This window comes from Salmo salar, chromosome 12 (genome assembly GCF_965601325.2).
Source record: "Salmo salar chromosome 12, fSalSal1, whole genome shotgun sequence".
NCBI classification, from domain to species: domain Eukaryota; kingdom Metazoa; phylum Chordata; class Actinopteri; order Salmoniformes; family Salmonidae; genus Salmo; species Salmo salar.
Genome location: NC_138302.1, coordinates 37,053,740 through 37,072,138, shown reverse-complemented (window position 1 = coordinate 37,072,138; position 18,399 = coordinate 37,053,740). Strand labels below are relative to the sequence as shown.

Sequence of the window (18,399 nt, the reverse complement as noted above, 5' to 3'; positions counted from 1 at the left end):
TAGATTTTATTTTTTTACTGTGCATTTTGCTATTTGCCTCATGACTCCTGCATGCTTTGTTGACTACAAACTTTCTTTACCCAACCGTGGGACAGATTGTTTGTTCCCACACTCGGGACTCTGACTCTCTATTGGTTACACAGACTTTTGGCCTCCCATCCTATTCTAACCACCTCTCGCCAGCGTTGTATTCATGTTACCTGATGAAATTGCTGTACAATATGATCTTGTTGCCATCTGATGCACATTCAGATGTCATAAATCAGCACTGCAGAGCTCTCCCTGTCCTATGCCATGCCTTGATTGTATTACTGTTGATGATACCTGGAAATGTGCATGTACACCCTGGCCCATCTACTGTAACTGGCCCCAATTCTGACTTGTGGTCTGATATCTGCTTCACTGATTTCTGTTCTCGTAAAAGCCTGGGTTTTCTGCACGTTAACACTAGAAGCTTATTATCTAAAATGGATCAATTGAAAGTGTGGGTTCACAGCTCCAATCCAGATGTGTTGATCATTACTGAGACGTGGTTAAGAAAGAGTGTTTCGAATACTGATGTTAACCTTTCTGGTTATAACCTTTTTCGGCAAGACAGATCTTCCAAAGGTGGGGGAGTGGCAATCTTTACCAAGGATCACCTTCAGTGGTCGGTTGTCTCCTCAAAGTCTGTCCCCAAACAATTTGATTTGCTGGTTTTAAGCATTAAACTTTCAAATAGCTCTTTGTTAACTGTTGCTGGGTGCTATCGTCCTCCATCAGCACCGGCCTGTACCCTACCTGCCCTAAGCTCTCTCCTGGCCCCTTACACTAAGTCTGAATTTGTCCTGCTAGGTGACCTAAACTGGGACATGCTTAAACCACCTGACCAAGTCCTAAAGCAATGGGACTCCCTAAATCTTTCTCAGATTATCACCAATCCCACAAGGTATGACTCCGAACACCCAGAAAAGGCTACTCCTTGAAGTTATCCTCACAAATAATCCTGATAGGTATCAGTCTCGTGTTTTCTGTAATGACCTTAGTGATCACTGTTTGACAGCCTGTGTTCGTAATGGCTGCTCAGTGAAACGACCTGTGCTGATTTGTCATAGACGCTTGCTAAAACACTTTAATGAGCAAGCCTTCCTTCATGAACTGGCCTCTGTAAAATGGTATAGAATCAGCTTGATACCCTCTATCGAAGACGCTTGGACCTTCTTTTTTGATATTTTCAGTGATATTGTTAACAAACACGCCCCCATAAAGAAAATGAGAATTAAAAACAGGTTCAGCCCCTGGTTCGACTGTGATCTTGCAGAGTTACTCAACCTCAAGTATTGCATTTGGCGAAAGGCTCGGCACACTCAAGCTGACTGGCTATCGTTCAGGCAAATGAGAAATAAGTGCACTCAGGCTATCCGGAAGGTGTTGTGGAAAATATTTTGGTAAATATTTGCACAGATACTGGAACTTGTAGATTCAGTTAGACTTTATTACAAAGTAACAGAGCCGAGGAATTCCATGGAACAGCTGAATTCTCTTATCACAGAGCCCTGCCATTATAGTATTCTGTCTTTGCATAATGTACAGAGTCCCCTCCGTCTATATGAAAATAACTCCCCTTGACCTTTTGCCACCATTGTTTTTCCATCTCAGTTCTTGCTTGTTAATGCCCACATCTGACAGCTGTATAGGTTATAATGGTGGCGGGGCCCTGGTCCTATATGTTCCATTCCTTATATAGCCATTCTGTCTCAGCACTTCAAAGTGGACAGTCCAGATACTGCAAATAATGGAAACGGAATCATAGTCATGAGTTTTGCTCCCACATAAACCCCCCTTTGGGACGTACCAAGTCCCACACCAAAAATCACACAAATAAATCCAAGAAAAGGGAGCATCAATCATCAAGCACTGGAGGCAAACTTCCCCCTATCCATCCTAACAATTGGGACTTCCACAAACTCAAAGAAAAGACCGGACCAAACATATACAATGGAAAGGAGTACAAGATCCAATATATTTGTTACGAATCCCTTTGGCCCTGCAGTCTAGGGGAGATGGAACTGAGACCCGTAACATAAATCATGCAAATTATAATAGTGAAAAGTAACAGTGAGAACAAAAACCATAGACAACTGAAATCTACCGTCAAACTCAAAAGGTTTATTTTAAACACACGGTAAAGGGGTGTGAGAAAAGGGGCTGAGCTGGACTCAAGCAAAGAAACAATCATCCAAAAACACCCCTAAACTAGACTAGCCTACCTCAGTAACAGCTAGCTAACTAACCAAAAATACAGAGGGTGGTCCGCCCAGTTCTAACTAGGGTACTTAGACACAGTATTCCTACGGGTAATGTATGCCCATGGGCGACTTGTCTTGGTACCCCCTTTTCCCACCAAACAGTCAAACAACAAAACAATACTCACAGGATTACCGGACAAATGTGACATGTAGTTGCAAAAACAAAAGAGATCAATACAGAGATAGATAGAGAGAGACACAGGGAGATAGAGATTGGACACAAGCGTGATTGAGAGAATGAACACAAAGATTGATCTGGGGAGAAAACAACTGACTGGGTTTTTAAACCAAGGGAAAGGGACTGTGATAGGTTGAGGGAAAAGGAACAGGTGTCTTCTGATTGGGGACTGATTGATGACTGATTGGGGAGTGATGATTGTCACCTGTGAGGGGAGAAGGAGAGACAAGAAACACACATACAGGATACACACACACACAGGATACCTGTATCCGTAACAATATTCAAATACAAAGTAAAAGCAAACTTAAAATACTATGTAAAAGCATGAGAATGTAGTACATAGCCTTGCCTGAGGGTATCTCAGTTATGTAAAATATATGAAAAATAATAAAACAATAATAAAAATAAGCAAAATGGTGTGAATAATAAAGTAAATAATAAAACCCCTTAAGTCATTCTAAATAAGACACTTAAACAATATCCTCCCTCAGACACCTCTCTAACAAACAGTGATGTAACAAATGAAACACCTGTTAGAAGATTAAGGACATGGTCCGTGGACACTTGGAACCGGAATCCCCTATGTTCCCTACAAGTTTAAGTAAACAAAATGTAGAAGTTCTAACTTCATTTATCCATTATCAAATGTAGAAAGTAAATAGAAAATACACTCCATAGTAAGTTATTACGAGGTGAGATATATTGTGCCAATCCTATTTACAATCAAGCACATTCCTCATCCTTACATATAGGTCATTCTCCTCTTTGGCACATTGCACAGGAAAATGGTTCTGGGTAATGACCATGTCCATCTCTCTCATCCTTAGTACACCACTTGCGACTTTAACTTTACGACAAGGTTTGGGTACATGCGCAATTTCCAAGTCATTAGAGTCAGGTGCTTTCCTGAAAACAGGAAAACCTTGATCACTATAATCATGGCAAGCATATCCTCCTCCTGGAGTAACCCCATAGAGACAACTTGGGTTACCAAAAGGACAGTCAAGTGGTCCTCCAAGAGCATTACAAGCTACACCATGTCTATTTGTATATGGCCAGGAGCCCAAGGTACCGGGTTAACCACTGGAGGGCAGTATTGACCTATCGCCATCTGTTTAACCGTAGTTTGGACCAACAGAGATTTCAACAGAGGTAGGACACAACAGAAAACAATTCACATTGTCACAAGTTCAAGGCCTACCACGATAGCCATTTTAGTAAACATTGCACCCCATTTACCTGAAGCGAAGTCCAACCAGTCCCAAGCATGGGTATCAAATCCTGCATTGTCCTTAACCTCTTGTCGCAATCCCCCCAGTTTGGTCATAGCAAAAGAAAAAGATCCATCTGGTGCAGTGTTATTGGGAATAAAAGTACAACATTCATCTCCAAACATCACACAGACACCACCCTTCTCAGCTAAAAGGCCATTTTTAAAGCCTGTCTATTCTGCCATGTCACTTTGCTGGTTGCCTGTACCTGTTCTCCTAAGGCTGTTAATGCAGAGTCAGTATAGTTAATGAATCTCTGTTGATTATAGTAGATATAATTGATCCATTCTAAGTTTTTATTAGGTGTTATTCAAAGAAATATTGATTCAAACCCTGATTTAACCTAATTTCTTGCTTTGTATTCATCAGGAACTCTTCTCGGCTGTCCCATTGCATCTAGGTATACTTTTGGATCTGATTCGTAGGCTCTCCTTACTCTATGCTTCACAGACTCATCCTGCTGTGATTTCATGATAGACACCTGTTGTATCGCTCTAACTTAAGCACAGAGACCTGTCCAGTCTTCTGGTAAAACATTCAAGAGTTTGTTTCTGGATGTGTGGGCAGAACAAACAGTTATACCTCTATCCTGATTCTTTAACATCGTAAGAGATGGTGTTACTTGAGTTATATTACCACATTTACCTTTGCGATTCACAATCATTCCTTTATCATCAAATGTACGAACTCCTGCAGTTTCTAAAAACCCAAATTGTTTACAATCAACGTAGTGTTTCCCACATCTATCCCAGTATCTTCATAGCTGTAGAAACATTCATATTTTCCTTTTACAATAGTAAACCTGTCATTATGAGGACCATTTAATTCAGTTCGTATGTCATATGCTGCACATTCATGTTCTCCCAACATAGTTCTGTTTAATATACTCCTGCCTTTAGTGCTACCTAATGCCAACCTGCATTCTACGTTACACAAAGGAATGTAGTATTTTCTCTGAGTACAGTGAACATTTTTACATTTAGCACATTCATTAAATGATGCAGGTTCAGGTACAATTAACAGATCTTCCAAAGGGGATTTGCTACACAATATACAATTGTCCATCCCATGTCTGGTTGCTGTATACTGAGCCCACTTATACCAGCCATTTGTTATTGCTTTTCAAGATGTTTGATTCTGGGGTAATTTCTTCATTGTGGCTACCCCAGTTGGTAACAGATGTCCAGATTTTCTGCATCAACCCACTTCCTTGTGGTTTTGCATTGTCTTAGTTGGTGTACTAGTCTCTAGTGGGAGGTGATTTTACAATTTCTTCTAGGTTTGTTGCTGTCAAGGCCATTCTACCATTCTTCATCTGTCCTGGTTTTCACTTTCTGTTAGAAAGACCATGTGAGGGCAGAGAAGTTGTTGGTAAGAAAGTCTCCTTCCCATTCTCCTGTCGTTGTTTCGCCGTCCCCTCGGACAGCGCCTCTGTCAGGGGTATCTGCCAGAGTAGGTATGTCATCAGGAGCAACATGTCACTCCTCCCCATCCCTGGACTCTCTGGATATTCAGGAGAGAGTGGCTGTTGGAAGTTGCTCCTTGATCCGCCTCTCCTTCAGCTTCTTCCTGGCTCCTGCCTGGCACGTCGACTCGACCTCCTCTGCTCCCGTTCCCTTCGGACACCCGCTTGGTATATCAGCATCCTCTGCTTCCTCATGGCCCTATGGTTGCTCACCAATCCCCTCCGGAACTCTGAAACAGTAGTTTAGATGGTACCACGTCATTCTTCCTTCTACCTGGACGACTGTTGGTGTTGCTAGGACCACTTCGTAGGGACCCTCTCGCCTTGGCTAGTTCCACTTCCTCCAGAACACTTGGATGTAGTCCTGGTTCCCTGGGATCACCGGACGTGGAACCTCTGGTCCTGGTTCAGGTTTTTTCCTTCTTTCCGTGAGGTTTTCAAACTGAGGCTTATGGCCTCTGTTCTATGACTACGCCATACACCATCTTATGTCCACCTCTCATCACACAACAGAATTACATTCCAGCTGAAGCTGGTGACTTCTTTCACTTCAGCTGAGCTGCTTTTAGTTTCTCCACTTTCTCCTTCTGATTCCTAAGAGTTATAGCATCAGACTTGCAAAGCAACGAAAAACACAAAACAAAGCAGTAATAACAATGTGGTACGTTATGCAAAAGTATATTCATGAAAACCAAAGTCTGAGACCATGACAATTCCCACTCTCTCTTCACCTGACTATGCCTCCAGGATACTTTTCTGCTGGACTCCACAAAAATAAAAGCCCTAAAGAAGCTTCCTCATGCTTTCGCCCAGTCTTCCCCTTTCGGCCCCAGCTTCCGAAAGGTTTTCCCAAGTCATGTCATTTTCACTTTGTTCCCCATCTCCTCCATTTCATCTGATAGGCAAGTTACCTGATATGCAAGTGCGTATCCCTGATTAATATTACATCCTCATTCATATGATGCATTAACCAATAAATCAGCTAACCCAACTATGATGCTAAAGTAGCTCCCAGATTCAACCCGTCTGCATGTCTACAGTGGAATCTGGTCTCTCTCTCTCTCTCTCTCTCTCTCTCTCTCTCTCTCTCTGGTTCCACTTTCTCTGTCATGGTGTCTTCAAGCTCACCCATTATGCATCTGGACCTTACTTCTTGTGAGAATTATCCATCCCCCCCCCCCCCCCCCCCCCCCGAAGAGAGACATGACGTTCTTTACCACTGCAGGTGCTGTAAGGAGTATACCCCCAGCCTGGTGTATCTTGATGTACTATCAATCTCCAGAATTCAGCCTATGCCCTTGGTTATCTCTGGCTCCTTATGTGCTGCTTTCACCTGAGGACATACACACTGCAACACATGGGTCATTTCCTGACAACAGACTTTCTTCTTATGGCAAGATCACTAATTCGTAATATTTTAAATAACAGCTCTATGTAAACAGTCTGTCTCAAACATCTCATCTCCTGCTACAGATGCATTTACACATAACAATAGCCAAATGATGGTCCCTACAGCAACTGCCGTAAGAATAACTACTGCATGTAATCTGTCAAGTGTCTTCCTGCTGTTAAAAAATAAGAAAAATACCTATGAGTTGGAAGAATATCCAACCTAACAAAACTCTAAGTCAAAGTTTCTTAAACTTTTACCATAGTGTTGAAAATGCCACCACTATCACTTTTACTCTCACCATAGTCTAGGTATGTGTCATGTTCAATTTACTTAGAATTGTCCCTATTTTTTTACATCCCTAATTTTACACAGCCAGCTGTCCTTCCTCTCCGATGAGCTATCTCCTGTAATAATATACATAGTCTCTAGAAACAACACCCCTCTACTACCATAACCTTCATTTCTGAGCCCTCTCAGATCCCCAATGCAGTCACAGTCCTTCTAACCCATAACACATAAGTCACTACTCCTAATTTACTACCACAGTTATATACATACTAAAACATTCTCAAATCAATTTAGTCCATTTTATAACAGTCCCTCCTCAGGAACAATAAACACACTTATGTTACACAAAACAAAAATAAATTGACCAGACAAGAAAAGAGAAAAATAAATGTTAAAATAAATACATGTTTTAATAAATTCCCACTACTCGTAATGTAACTAAAACTGAGGGGGGAACGTCCATCCGTTACGTTCTATGCCCATGTTATGTTGGTCTCCATGCCGTCTCCTTCTTCTCCATCCTTGGGTGTTATCGCAAAACAGACTTTTATGCAATTAATTATATCATCCAGCCATCTCTATTTATCAATCCAATTTAACATTAGAATTCTAATGACATAACAAAAGAACAAAAACCTCTGTTAACCCACGCTATCATCCTGGAAGTTCTAACAACCTCCCTGTCTAAGGATAAGGTTTCCAGAGCTTCCCTAGGCCTAATAAATGTAAACAGTTCTATATCCAAATCAGAACTAAAACATTTTATCAATTATCCAACCCAAATTCAGAATAACAGTCCTTAGTGCTTACTATAACTCAAATTCGAACTTCTCAATTTAACACACGTCATCCCTTTTTTAAAATGTACTTTTATATAAAAATAAAACTTACTCCAAGTAATATATTTTCTCCTTACAGCCCCCCTGTTTTCCTGTCATGAATGGCCTGGTAATGAAAGATCAGTAACTCAATGCATACTTAGTCCAGACTGTTGGTACTGTATAGACTCAGAAGTGCTAAAAGTCACTGCCGTATTGCACGCCCTTGTTGCCTTTTCTCCAGCCGATCAGGGAGTGCTTTGAGGTTCACACACACTGTTTGTGGTCAAATTATTCCTACCATGCCTTAAGGCACAATTCGACATCACCTTCCATGAGAACTCTTTTATTCTTTACAAATCAAATAAACAAATAAAAATAAAATATGACACGAGGAAACAATCAAAAGCTACATAAAAGCTTTATAAATACAATAACATTTTAAATCCTTAATGGAGATGTCAATTCTAGCAGTATTGTACTGTGTACTGCGACCTCTCGGAAGAGTTATCGCCCTAACCTTTCCTAGAATCCCACACTCCATAAATCCCAATCTGGCGAAATTTGTGTCGAAATCAAATCAAATGTATTTGTCACATACACATGGTTAGCAGGTGTTAATGCAAGTGTAGCGAAATGCTTGTGCTTCTAGTTCCGACCATGCAGTAATATAACCTAACAATTTCACAACTACCTTATACACACAAGTGTAAAGGAATGAATACGAATATGTACATAAAAATATATAAATGAGTGATGGCTGAACGGTATAGGCAAGATGCAGTAGATGGTATAGAGTACAGTATATACATATGAGATGAGTAATGCAGGGTATGAAAACATTATATGAAGTGGCATTGTTTAAAGTGGCTAGTGATACATTACATCAAGATGGCAAGATGCAGTAGATGGTATAGCGTACAGTATATACATAAGAGATGAGTAATGTAGTGTAAGTAAACAATATATAATATAAAGTGGCTAGTGATAAATTGATTACATACAATTTTCCATTATTAAAGTGGGTGGAGTTGAGTCAGTATGTTGGCAGCAGCCACTCAATGTTAGTGATGGCTGTTTAACAGTCTGATGGCCTTGAGATATATGTAATGATGATTTCACTCTATCACAATCCATTTGGAGTGACTGTCATCCCTTGTTAACATATATTTCCCTTCTATTTGCAGACTGAACAAAGCACATTTGTATATTTACCCAAAGACCATAACCCCAGGGAACTGGTAATTTTCCCTATGAACACGTGATTCAAAAACAACATGTTAAATAAAAAATAAAAACATATTCGAAGAACTAGTCAGCTTAGATTACAACTCTTTATAATTTCCTAAAGAAATAGTAGAATTTAAAAGTAATTGTACAATTTGAATAGAGACTGGTGTTTTTCATTCATTTTATAATTTCAGCCCACCTGTTTCGATCATTTCTAATGAATTTCTATCATTCTGCATACCCAATTTGAAACTGAATTGAAAAGACCCCTTCCAAAATAAATCCCACAGTATTCACACCACTGTCACGAGAATTTCTATCTCGATGTTCTAACTGAACTATTTTATATTTCTGTCTAATTCCTGAAGGTTGTAAAGCTCCAGTTCAAAGAAATAGACAAAGTCTCAACCTGCAATAGATAAATTCTTTATTCAGAGAGCGCTCTGCCCTTCAAGTGCAGAGCGAATCTTTTATACACACACACAAACAAGTTCAAATCTTAAGCTACGTCTTGCTCAGACAGTCTGTGCTTTTCCACTACACACATACATTGTTTATCATATTCTGCAACATGTTTCATAATTTTCTGCAAGCCTAACAGTTTCTCCACTCCACGGGTGGGGACAGAATATCCTGTAAGGAACACAGTAGCACAACTTGTCTGTCGATAGCTCCCCTTATCATTTGTTTCACACTTGCACCCTGCTTACATAGCTAAAAAGGAACAAAATGTCCTGGTTCTAATTCTGACTAAAACTACACACATCATCAGATTATAGTTTTATGATTCTAATACATTTCACACAGTTATACAGTTTCAGGGTGAAATATCTTAGTCATTACTTTTAAACATACAAATTCTTCTATCAACCACTAACACATATTCATACCCGGTAAATGGTGTGTGCGTGCTGGTGAACCGTAGGTCAAGAACACACATGAACCGGCCTCACTTATCCGGAACTCCGTTTTATGGCCTAATCCAGATACTTTTACTCTTAAAACTGCCGAATATCACTGACTGCTTTCCCCAGTACCGCAGTCTCCAGGGACATTCCGACAAGAGAAAATGAAACCCCTTCATCTGGAAAAGAAAGTGTACATTTCATTAGCATTCACAATGTTACTTTTTAAATCAGCAAGCCAAAAGTATTACTTATAAACCGAACATGATAATTATAATTCCACTGTCCTTACTCCAATCATTAAATGTTTGTTTCAATCCACCACAATGTTCATAAACTAACTACAACACTTTTTAAAGTTCATTTTAGGTTTAGTAACTTTTTTATAATTCATCGTTGACCCTCCCTTCTATATTACACACCTTCTATTAACTATTTTCCAAGGTAGGACTACCCACTTAATGATTTATTAGTCACGGCACTTAATACCTCATATTAAAGCATATACTATAGTCTGCAAATGTATTACTGGATAATACAGATGACTTAATGTCATATTCCAGTATAGCGCCTCATCACTGTGCGTTTCTCCCATTTCACAGATATCTTTATTATTTCTTCTTTGCATAGGGGTTGCCTAGCCCCTAGGATTTCTACCGGTGTTCTACTCATTTTATCGCTTGTTCTTCCTTATTTATTCTGTTTTATTGTTAGTTAATATTCTTACTTCTAGTTTAGCTATCTATAGTTTCTGCACTTTTTCCTATTTTTACTGTGCTATTCACCTATTCAAAACCAATCTTTCTCTTACTCAATGTGACATACACTCCTGTTCTTCCCGGGCTATATCTGACCCTCCCGGGTTATATTTCCCTAAAGCCCGTTAAGCTGCGGAGTGCTTGACCGCACTCTATTTCCTCTCACTGTCTAGTCACGTTACTGAATACCTCTAACAGCTGTCACTATGGATCCTACTGCTGCACTGATATTTATGTGTCTACAGCCGTTCTTTCTTTCAACAGTATAGGATTACTTCAAATGCATACTATAGCTATGTTTCTCTGTACTTTATACTCCTCTCACCTCACACATACTTAACCCTTGTTAATAATTCCTATGTATGTAAGTATAATTATTTAACATAGTATTTCATCAAGCTCCTATTTTTACACATTTCCATGACTTACTCACATATAATTTGCATTCCCTTTCCCCGTGAGGACCTGCTGCACCCCCTCCGTCAAGCCACACTCCAATGGTGTCACAAGAAGGTCGCGCAATCCCCCTCCTCCAAGGGCAGGCAACTTTCACTCTCACACACACTTATTCACGTTTTTCCTAAAACGACCTGCAAATTCAGTCCTATCCCAGATACACTTCCTCAACACCGGGAGACGTTATTATACAGGATTTATTCACCTATTTAAACAGTATTTTACCACCCTAGGTAAAAGCGTTATCGTAGGCTATACACTTCACCCAAGCTGACCTCCCTCTGGAGCGGTATTGTAAAGTGACCCACCTGTTCAGATCTTAGCTATTCTTAGCTAAGCGGTAGCCGCGGGATTTTGTTTCTTATGATAAGAGCTCGCAAAATCGGGTCAAAGTTCTATCATAAGCTATACACCTACCCAGGTGACCCACCCATTCAGACCTTAGCTATTCTTAGCTAAGTGGTGGCCGCGGGATTTTGTTTCTATTCATGTTGACAATATGCAGAGGCAGCCGGCACCCCAGATGGGACTAGGTAGACCAGCCAACCAGGGCAAACAGCCCCACCCGTCTGAGGCATCCGACACCCACAAGGCACACACGGCTCCCAATACACACAGCCCACACAGATACCTATAAATGGCTATTTTAACCCCCCAAAGCATTTTACTCAGCATGCATGCAGTTACTGAATTTAAAAGTTCCCAGTATCATTCAGTTCGTTTAAAAGTTGGAGAGACCTACTTGGTGCTTCTATCGCTAGACAAAACCTCTGGAGCAAATCACACAAACACAACTATATGTAAGAACAAAGCTCACCTGATTTATAGTCAGACGGCCACCTGTTTGTGAGATTTGCCCAAAAGACCCGTCACCAGCTACAGATGTGTCACCGTCTTCTGGTCCCTTTTTTCAACTAATGGCAAGCTCGCCAAATATATTGTTGAAAATATTTTGGTAAATATTTGCACAGATACCGGAACTTGTAGATTCAGTTAGACTTTATTACAAAGTAACAGAGCCGAGGAATTCCATGGAACAGCTGAATTCTCTTATCACAGAGCCCTGCCATTATAGTATTCTGTCTTTGCATATGCATATAATTGGTAGATTTGGATAGAAAACACTCAAGTTTCTAAACTGTTAAAATAATGTCTGTGAGTATAACAGAACTGAAATGGCAGGCGAAACCCGAGGACAAACCATCCCCCCCAAAAAATTAATCCTACCACTGATTTCAATGGCTGGCACTTTTATAATAGGGTGAAATTGTGCCCGATTGCAGTTCCTAGGGCTTCCACTAGATGTCAAGTCTTTAGAGAGTTTCAGGATGGTTTTTGGAAAAATGAGCCAGAAATTGTTTTTCTAGGTGGCTCCCATTTTGGCCGTAGTGTTTCCAAGCGCGTGAATGAGAGCGCGTTCTTTGGTATTTTTCTCCTTTAACGAGATTCTCCGTCTTAAATTGTATCGTTTATTTGCATATTAGGGTACCTATTGTTTGATTATAAACGTTGATTGACTTGTTTGGATAAGTTTATTGGTAACGTTTGGGATTAATTTTGTATGCATTTTGAAGGAGGGAAACCGAGTGGATTATTGACTGAAGCGCGCCAGCTAGTTTTTATGGATATAAAGAAGGACATTATCGAACAAAAGGACCATTTGTAATGTAACTGGGACCTTTTGGAGTGCCAACAGAAGATCTTCAAAGGTAAGGCATATATTATATCGCTCTTTCTGACTTTCATGTCGCAACTCCCTGGTGGAAAATGATTTATTATGCATTTGTGTGCTGGGCGCTGTCCTCAGATAATCGCATGGTTTGCTTTCGCTGTAAAGCCTTTTTGAAATCTGACACGGCGGCTGGATTAACAACAAGTTACGCTTTATTTTGATGTATTGCACTTGTGATTTCATGAAAGTTTATTTATAGTAATTTAATTTGAATTTGGCGCTCTGCAATTTCACAGGAAATTGTCGAAATGGGAGCGTCCCACTAATCCGTAAGAAGTTAATGCTCACATCTGACAGCTGTATAGGTTATAATGGTGGCGGGGCCCTGGTCCTATATGTTCCATTCCTTATATAGCCATTCTATCTCAGCACTTCAAAGTGGACAGTCCAGATACTGCAAATAATGGAAATGTAATCATAGTCATGAGTTTTGCTCCCACAAAGGCCAAAGTGAGTTACTTTAAGGAGTAGTTCTCTCTCTGTGGGTCTAACCCCAAGAAGTTCTGGAAAATAGTTAAAGACCTGGAGAATAAACCCTCCTCCTCACAGCTGGCCATGTGCCTTAATATTGATGATGTGGTTGTTACTGACAAGAAGCACATGGCTGAGCTCTTTAATCACCACTTCATTAAGTCAGGATTCCTATTTGACTCAGCCCGTCCAACATTTCCAACGTCTCCCACCCCTTCTAATGCGACTATCCCCGATGCGTCTCCCTTTTTTCCCCCCCTGCCCCGCTACAAAGTTTCTCCCTGCAGGCAGTCACTGAGTCCGAGGTGCTAAAGGAGCTCCTTAAACTTGACCCCAAAAAAACATCTGGGTCAGATGGTTTAGACCCTTTCTTCTTTAAGGTTGCTGCCCCTATCATCGCCAAGCTTATCTCCAACCTTTTTAATCTCTCTCTCCTTTCTGGGGACATTCCCATTGCTTGGAAGGCAGCCATAGTTCACCCTTTATTTAAAGGGGGAGATCAAGCTGATCCTAACTGTTATAGGCCTATTTCTATTTTGCCTTGTTTATCAAAAGTGTTGGAAAAACGTGTCAATAATCAACTGACTGGCTTTCTTGATGTCTATAGTATTCTCTCGGGTATGCAATCTGTTTTCCGCTCAGGTTATCAATGTTTCAATGCAAACTTAAAGGTCCTCAATGATGTCACCATTGCCCTTGATTCTAAGCAATATTGTGCTGCTATTTTTATTGACTTGGCCAAAGCTTTTGATATGGTAGACCATTCCATTCTTGTGGGCCGGCTAAGGAGTATTGGTGTCTCTGAGGTGTCTTTGGCCTGGTTTGCTAACTACTTCTCTCAAATAGTGCAGTGTATAAAGTCAGAAAATATGCTGTCTCGGCCACTGCCTGTCACCAAGGGAGTACCCCAAGGCTCAACCCTAGGCCCCGCGCTCTTCTCAATTTACATCAACAACAAAGCTCAGGCAGTAGGAAGCTCTCTCATACATTTATATGCAGATGATACAGTCTTATACTGAGCTGGCCCCTCCGGATTTTGTGTTAAATGCTCTACAACAAAGCTTTCTTAGTGTCCAACAAGCTTTCTCTCCCTTAACCTTGTTCTGAACACCTCCAAAACAAAGGTCATGTGGTTTGGTAAGAAGAATGCCCCTCTCCCCACAGGTGTTATTACTACCTCTGAGGGTTTTAGAGCTTGAGGTAGTCACCTCATACATGTACTTGGGAGTATGGCTAGACGGTGTACTGTCCTTCTCTCAGCACATATCAAAGCTACAGGCTAAAGTTAAATCTAGACTTGGTTTCCTCTATCGTAATTGCTCCTCTTTCATTCCAGCTGCCAAACTAACCCTGATTCAGATGACCATCCTACCCATGCTAGATTACGGAGATATAATTTATAGATCGGCAGGTAATGGTGCTCTCGAGCGGCTAGATGTTCTTTACCATTCGGCCATCAGATTTGCAACCAATGCTCCTTATAGGACACATCACTGCACTCTATACTCCTCTGTAAACTGGTCATCTCTGTATACCTGTCGCAAGACCCACTGGTTTATGCTTATTTATAAAACCCTCTTAGGCCTCACTCCCCCCTATCTGAGACATCTACTGCAGCCCTCATCCTCCACATACAACACCCGTTCTGCCAGTCACTTTCTGTTAAAGGTCCCCAAAGCGCACACATCCCTGGTTCGCTCGTCTTTTCAGTTCACTGCAGCTAGCGACTGGAACGATCTGCAACAAACACTCAAATTGGACAGTTTTATCTCAATCTCTTCATTCAAAGACTCAATCATGGGCACTCTTACTGACAGTTGTGGCTGCTTTGTGTGATGTATTGTTGTATTTACCTTCTTGACCTTTGTGCTGTTGACTGTGCCAAATAATGTTTGTACCATGTTTTGTGCTGCTACCATGTTGTGTGGCTACCATGATATTGTTATGTTGTGTTGCTACCATGCCGTGTTGTCATGTGTTGCTGCCTTTCTACGTTGTTGTCTTAGGTCTCTCTTTATGTAGTGTTGTGTTGTCTCGTTGTGATGTGTTTTGTCTTATATTTATATTGTATTTATTTTAATCCCAGGCCCCTGTCCCCGCAGGAGGTCTTTTACCTTTTGGGAGGCCGTCATTGTAAATAATAATTTTTTCTTAACTGACTTGCCTAGTTAAATAAAATTGATACACTTGTAGGGCACAATGGTGTTGAAGGCTGAGCTGTAGTTGATGAACTGCATTCTTATATACAATGCATTCACATTTTGTTACGTTACAGCCTTATTCTAAAATGGATTTTATCGTTTTTTTCCCCCTCATCAATCTACACACAATGCCCCATAATGACAAAGCAAAAAAACGTTTTTTAGAAATTTGTAGCAAATGCAGGACCTCCATTGCAACAGGCAAGCTCAAGTATTTTTAGCATTCACAACGTGCAGCATTCACAAAGTTAAATATATACATTTAATAAACCCTGCCAGTTTTTATATATTGTCCCAACCTAGTATCTTCCATTTGTGTTGTCCATTTTTTTTTATCCCCGCCCCCTCCCCCACAGGAGGCTTTTGCCTCTTGCCAGGCCATCATTGTAAATAAGAGTTTGTTCTTAATTGACGGCCTGGTAAAATAAAGGTGACATTTTTTTGAACTCTTAATGGTTGCAAAACTTTTTTCTACAGAAAACGAACGCTTCTCATTGGACAAGTGTTTCCTCACAGTTTGTCTGTTTTCTTCCGTTTGCTGTGAATGAATGAACCACCCTGCTGTTGTTGCACTCTTCATCACTGTATTGTTCTGTGCCTTTGTGCAGGTGAGGAATATCAGGTTTTCTGATTTCGTGGAGTCACTGAAGAAGATCAAGAAGAGTGTCGGACCACAGACGCTGGACCTGTATGTGCGCTGGAACAAGGACTATGGGGACACAACAGGTGCATGAAACGAGAGGGGACACACACACAGCCCCTGTCCTAACCCTGTCCTAACCCTGAACCTCCATTGAGGCAGTGGATTGAAAAGTGTTTTAAACAGATTTTTTTTCTTCTTCCCATTCAAGTTTAACTCTAATGGTCATATGACTGTTCGAATAAACTATTTATTGTGTGTTATGATACGGCTGTTGTCTTCCAAACTATTATAGTCACAGTGATTTTATGAAAATACATATAAATGTCCTTCAATTTGAAATGATTAATAAAACGGTACCTTGAGACAAGGCACATGTACAGTGCATTCGGAAAGTATTCAGACCCCTTGGCTTTTTCCACATTTTGTTACGTTACAGCTTTTTTTATTTATTATTCCCTCATCAATCTAAACACAATACCCCATGATGACAAAGTAAAAAACGGTTTTTAGAAATGTTTGCTAATTTATAAAAAATAAATTAAAAATATAACATTTACATAAGTATTCAGACCCTTTGTTGAAGCACCTTTGGCAGCGATTACAGCCTCGGATCTTCTTTGGTATGACGCTACAAGCTTGGCACACCTGTATTTGGGTTAGTTTCTACAATTCTTCTCTGCAGATCCTCTCAAGCTCTGTCAGGTGCAGCGTCGCTGCACAGCTATTTTCAGGTCTCTCCAGAGATGTTTGATAGGGTTTAAGTCCAGGCTCTGACTGGGCCACTCAAGGACATTCAGAGACTTGTCCCAAAGCCAGTCCTGCATTGTCTTGGCTGTGTGCTTAGGGTCATTGTCCTGTTGGAAGGTGAACCTTCACTCCAGTCTGGTGCCAGGTTTCCTCCAGACCTGACGCTTGGCATTCAGGCCAAACAGTTCAATCTAGGTTTCATCAGACCAGAAAATATTTTGGCAAACTCAAAGCGGGCAGTCATGTGCCTTTTACTGAGGAGTGGCTTCAGTGCTGCAGAGATGGTTTTCCTTCTGGAAGGTTCTCCCATCTCCACAGAGGAACTCTGGAGCTCTGTCAGAGTGACCATCGGTTTCTTGGTCACCTCCCTGACCGAGGCCCTTCTCCCCCGATTGCTCAGTTTGGCCAGGCAGCCAGCTCTATGAAGAGTCTTGGTGGTTCCAAACCTTTTCCATTAAAGAATGATGGAGGCCACTGTGTTCTTGCTGTTCTTGCTTCAATGCTGCAGATTTTTTGTTGTTGTTGGTAACCTTAAACAGATCTGTGTCTCGACACAATCCTGTCTCAGAGCTCTACGAACAATTCCTTTGACGTCATGACTTGGTTTTTGCTCTGACATGCAATGTCAACTGTGGGACCTTATATACAGTAGACAGGTAGCTGTGTGCCTTGCCAAATCATAATTTCCAATCAATTGAATTTACCACAGGTGGACTCCACAATCAAGTTGTAGAAACATCAAGGATGAACAATGGAAACAGGATGCACCTGATCTCAATTTTGAGTCTCATAGCAAAGGGTCTGAATACTTATGTAAATAAGGTATATCTTTTTTTTATTTTGAATAAATTTGCACAAAAAAATATATATTTCGCTATGTCATTATGTGGTGTGTGTAGATTGACGAAAAATGTGTATTTTAGCATAAGGATGTAATTTAACAAAATGTGGGAAAAGTCAAGAGCTCTGAATACTTTTGAATGCACTGTACATAACGATCCCATTGTACATAACGTTTGTGTGTGACGTCCCTCCAACAAGAGAGGCCTTAGTCGTGTGCATGGTAGCATGGATCTGTGCCTTCGTTTTTTGGTTTTCAAAACAAAATGGTGCTTCTTCCCTTTTCTCTGGCCATTCACCTTAGTGACAGCAGCCCTTACAAAAAAATATTGCAGTTTTGAAACTGCATTAAAAGGGCAGTAACTGCAGTCGCCTGGTATTTTTGACGAAGTAATTGCCGAATGCAGTTATTCTGCAAAATTACTGCAGTAAAAAAAACATACTGCAGCTATACTGCACTCTAACTGCAAAAAAAATTCTTTAGGGAGGGTTTTTAAAATGGACACTGCCTTTTGACTGAGACGCATTGGAATACTGTGCCAAGATGCTTGCTATCAAGACTCCAATTCAATCAATGACAGATAGGGACACCACAATGTGGCTTCTCTTAGAATGTTAACACTGTTACAGGTGTGGTTTGGGATCAATATAGAACAATGTCTGTGAAAACAGCTCATTGGGGTGTTGATTTAAACTTGATTCACACTTCCGA

General features: G+C 40.6%; 1 protein-coding gene across 2 annotated transcripts in view; it reads left to right on the top strand.

Annotated features, from left to right (window-relative positions):
• LOC106564821 (spastin) overlaps positions 1 to 16,365 on the top strand; it is a 62,588-nt gene extending 46,223 nt beyond the window's left edge. For both annotated transcript variants that reach the window (XM_014131251.3, XM_014131250.3), the window contains one exon: positions 16,066 to 16,365. In XM_014131251.3, coding sequence (XP_013986726.1) covers positions 16,066 to 16,191 — 126 coding nt within the window. In that variant the 3' untranslated portion in view covers positions 16,192 to 16,365. The remainder of the gene's footprint in view (positions 1 to 16,065) is intronic.
• Positions 16,366 to 18,399: the final 2,034 nt, after the last annotated feature.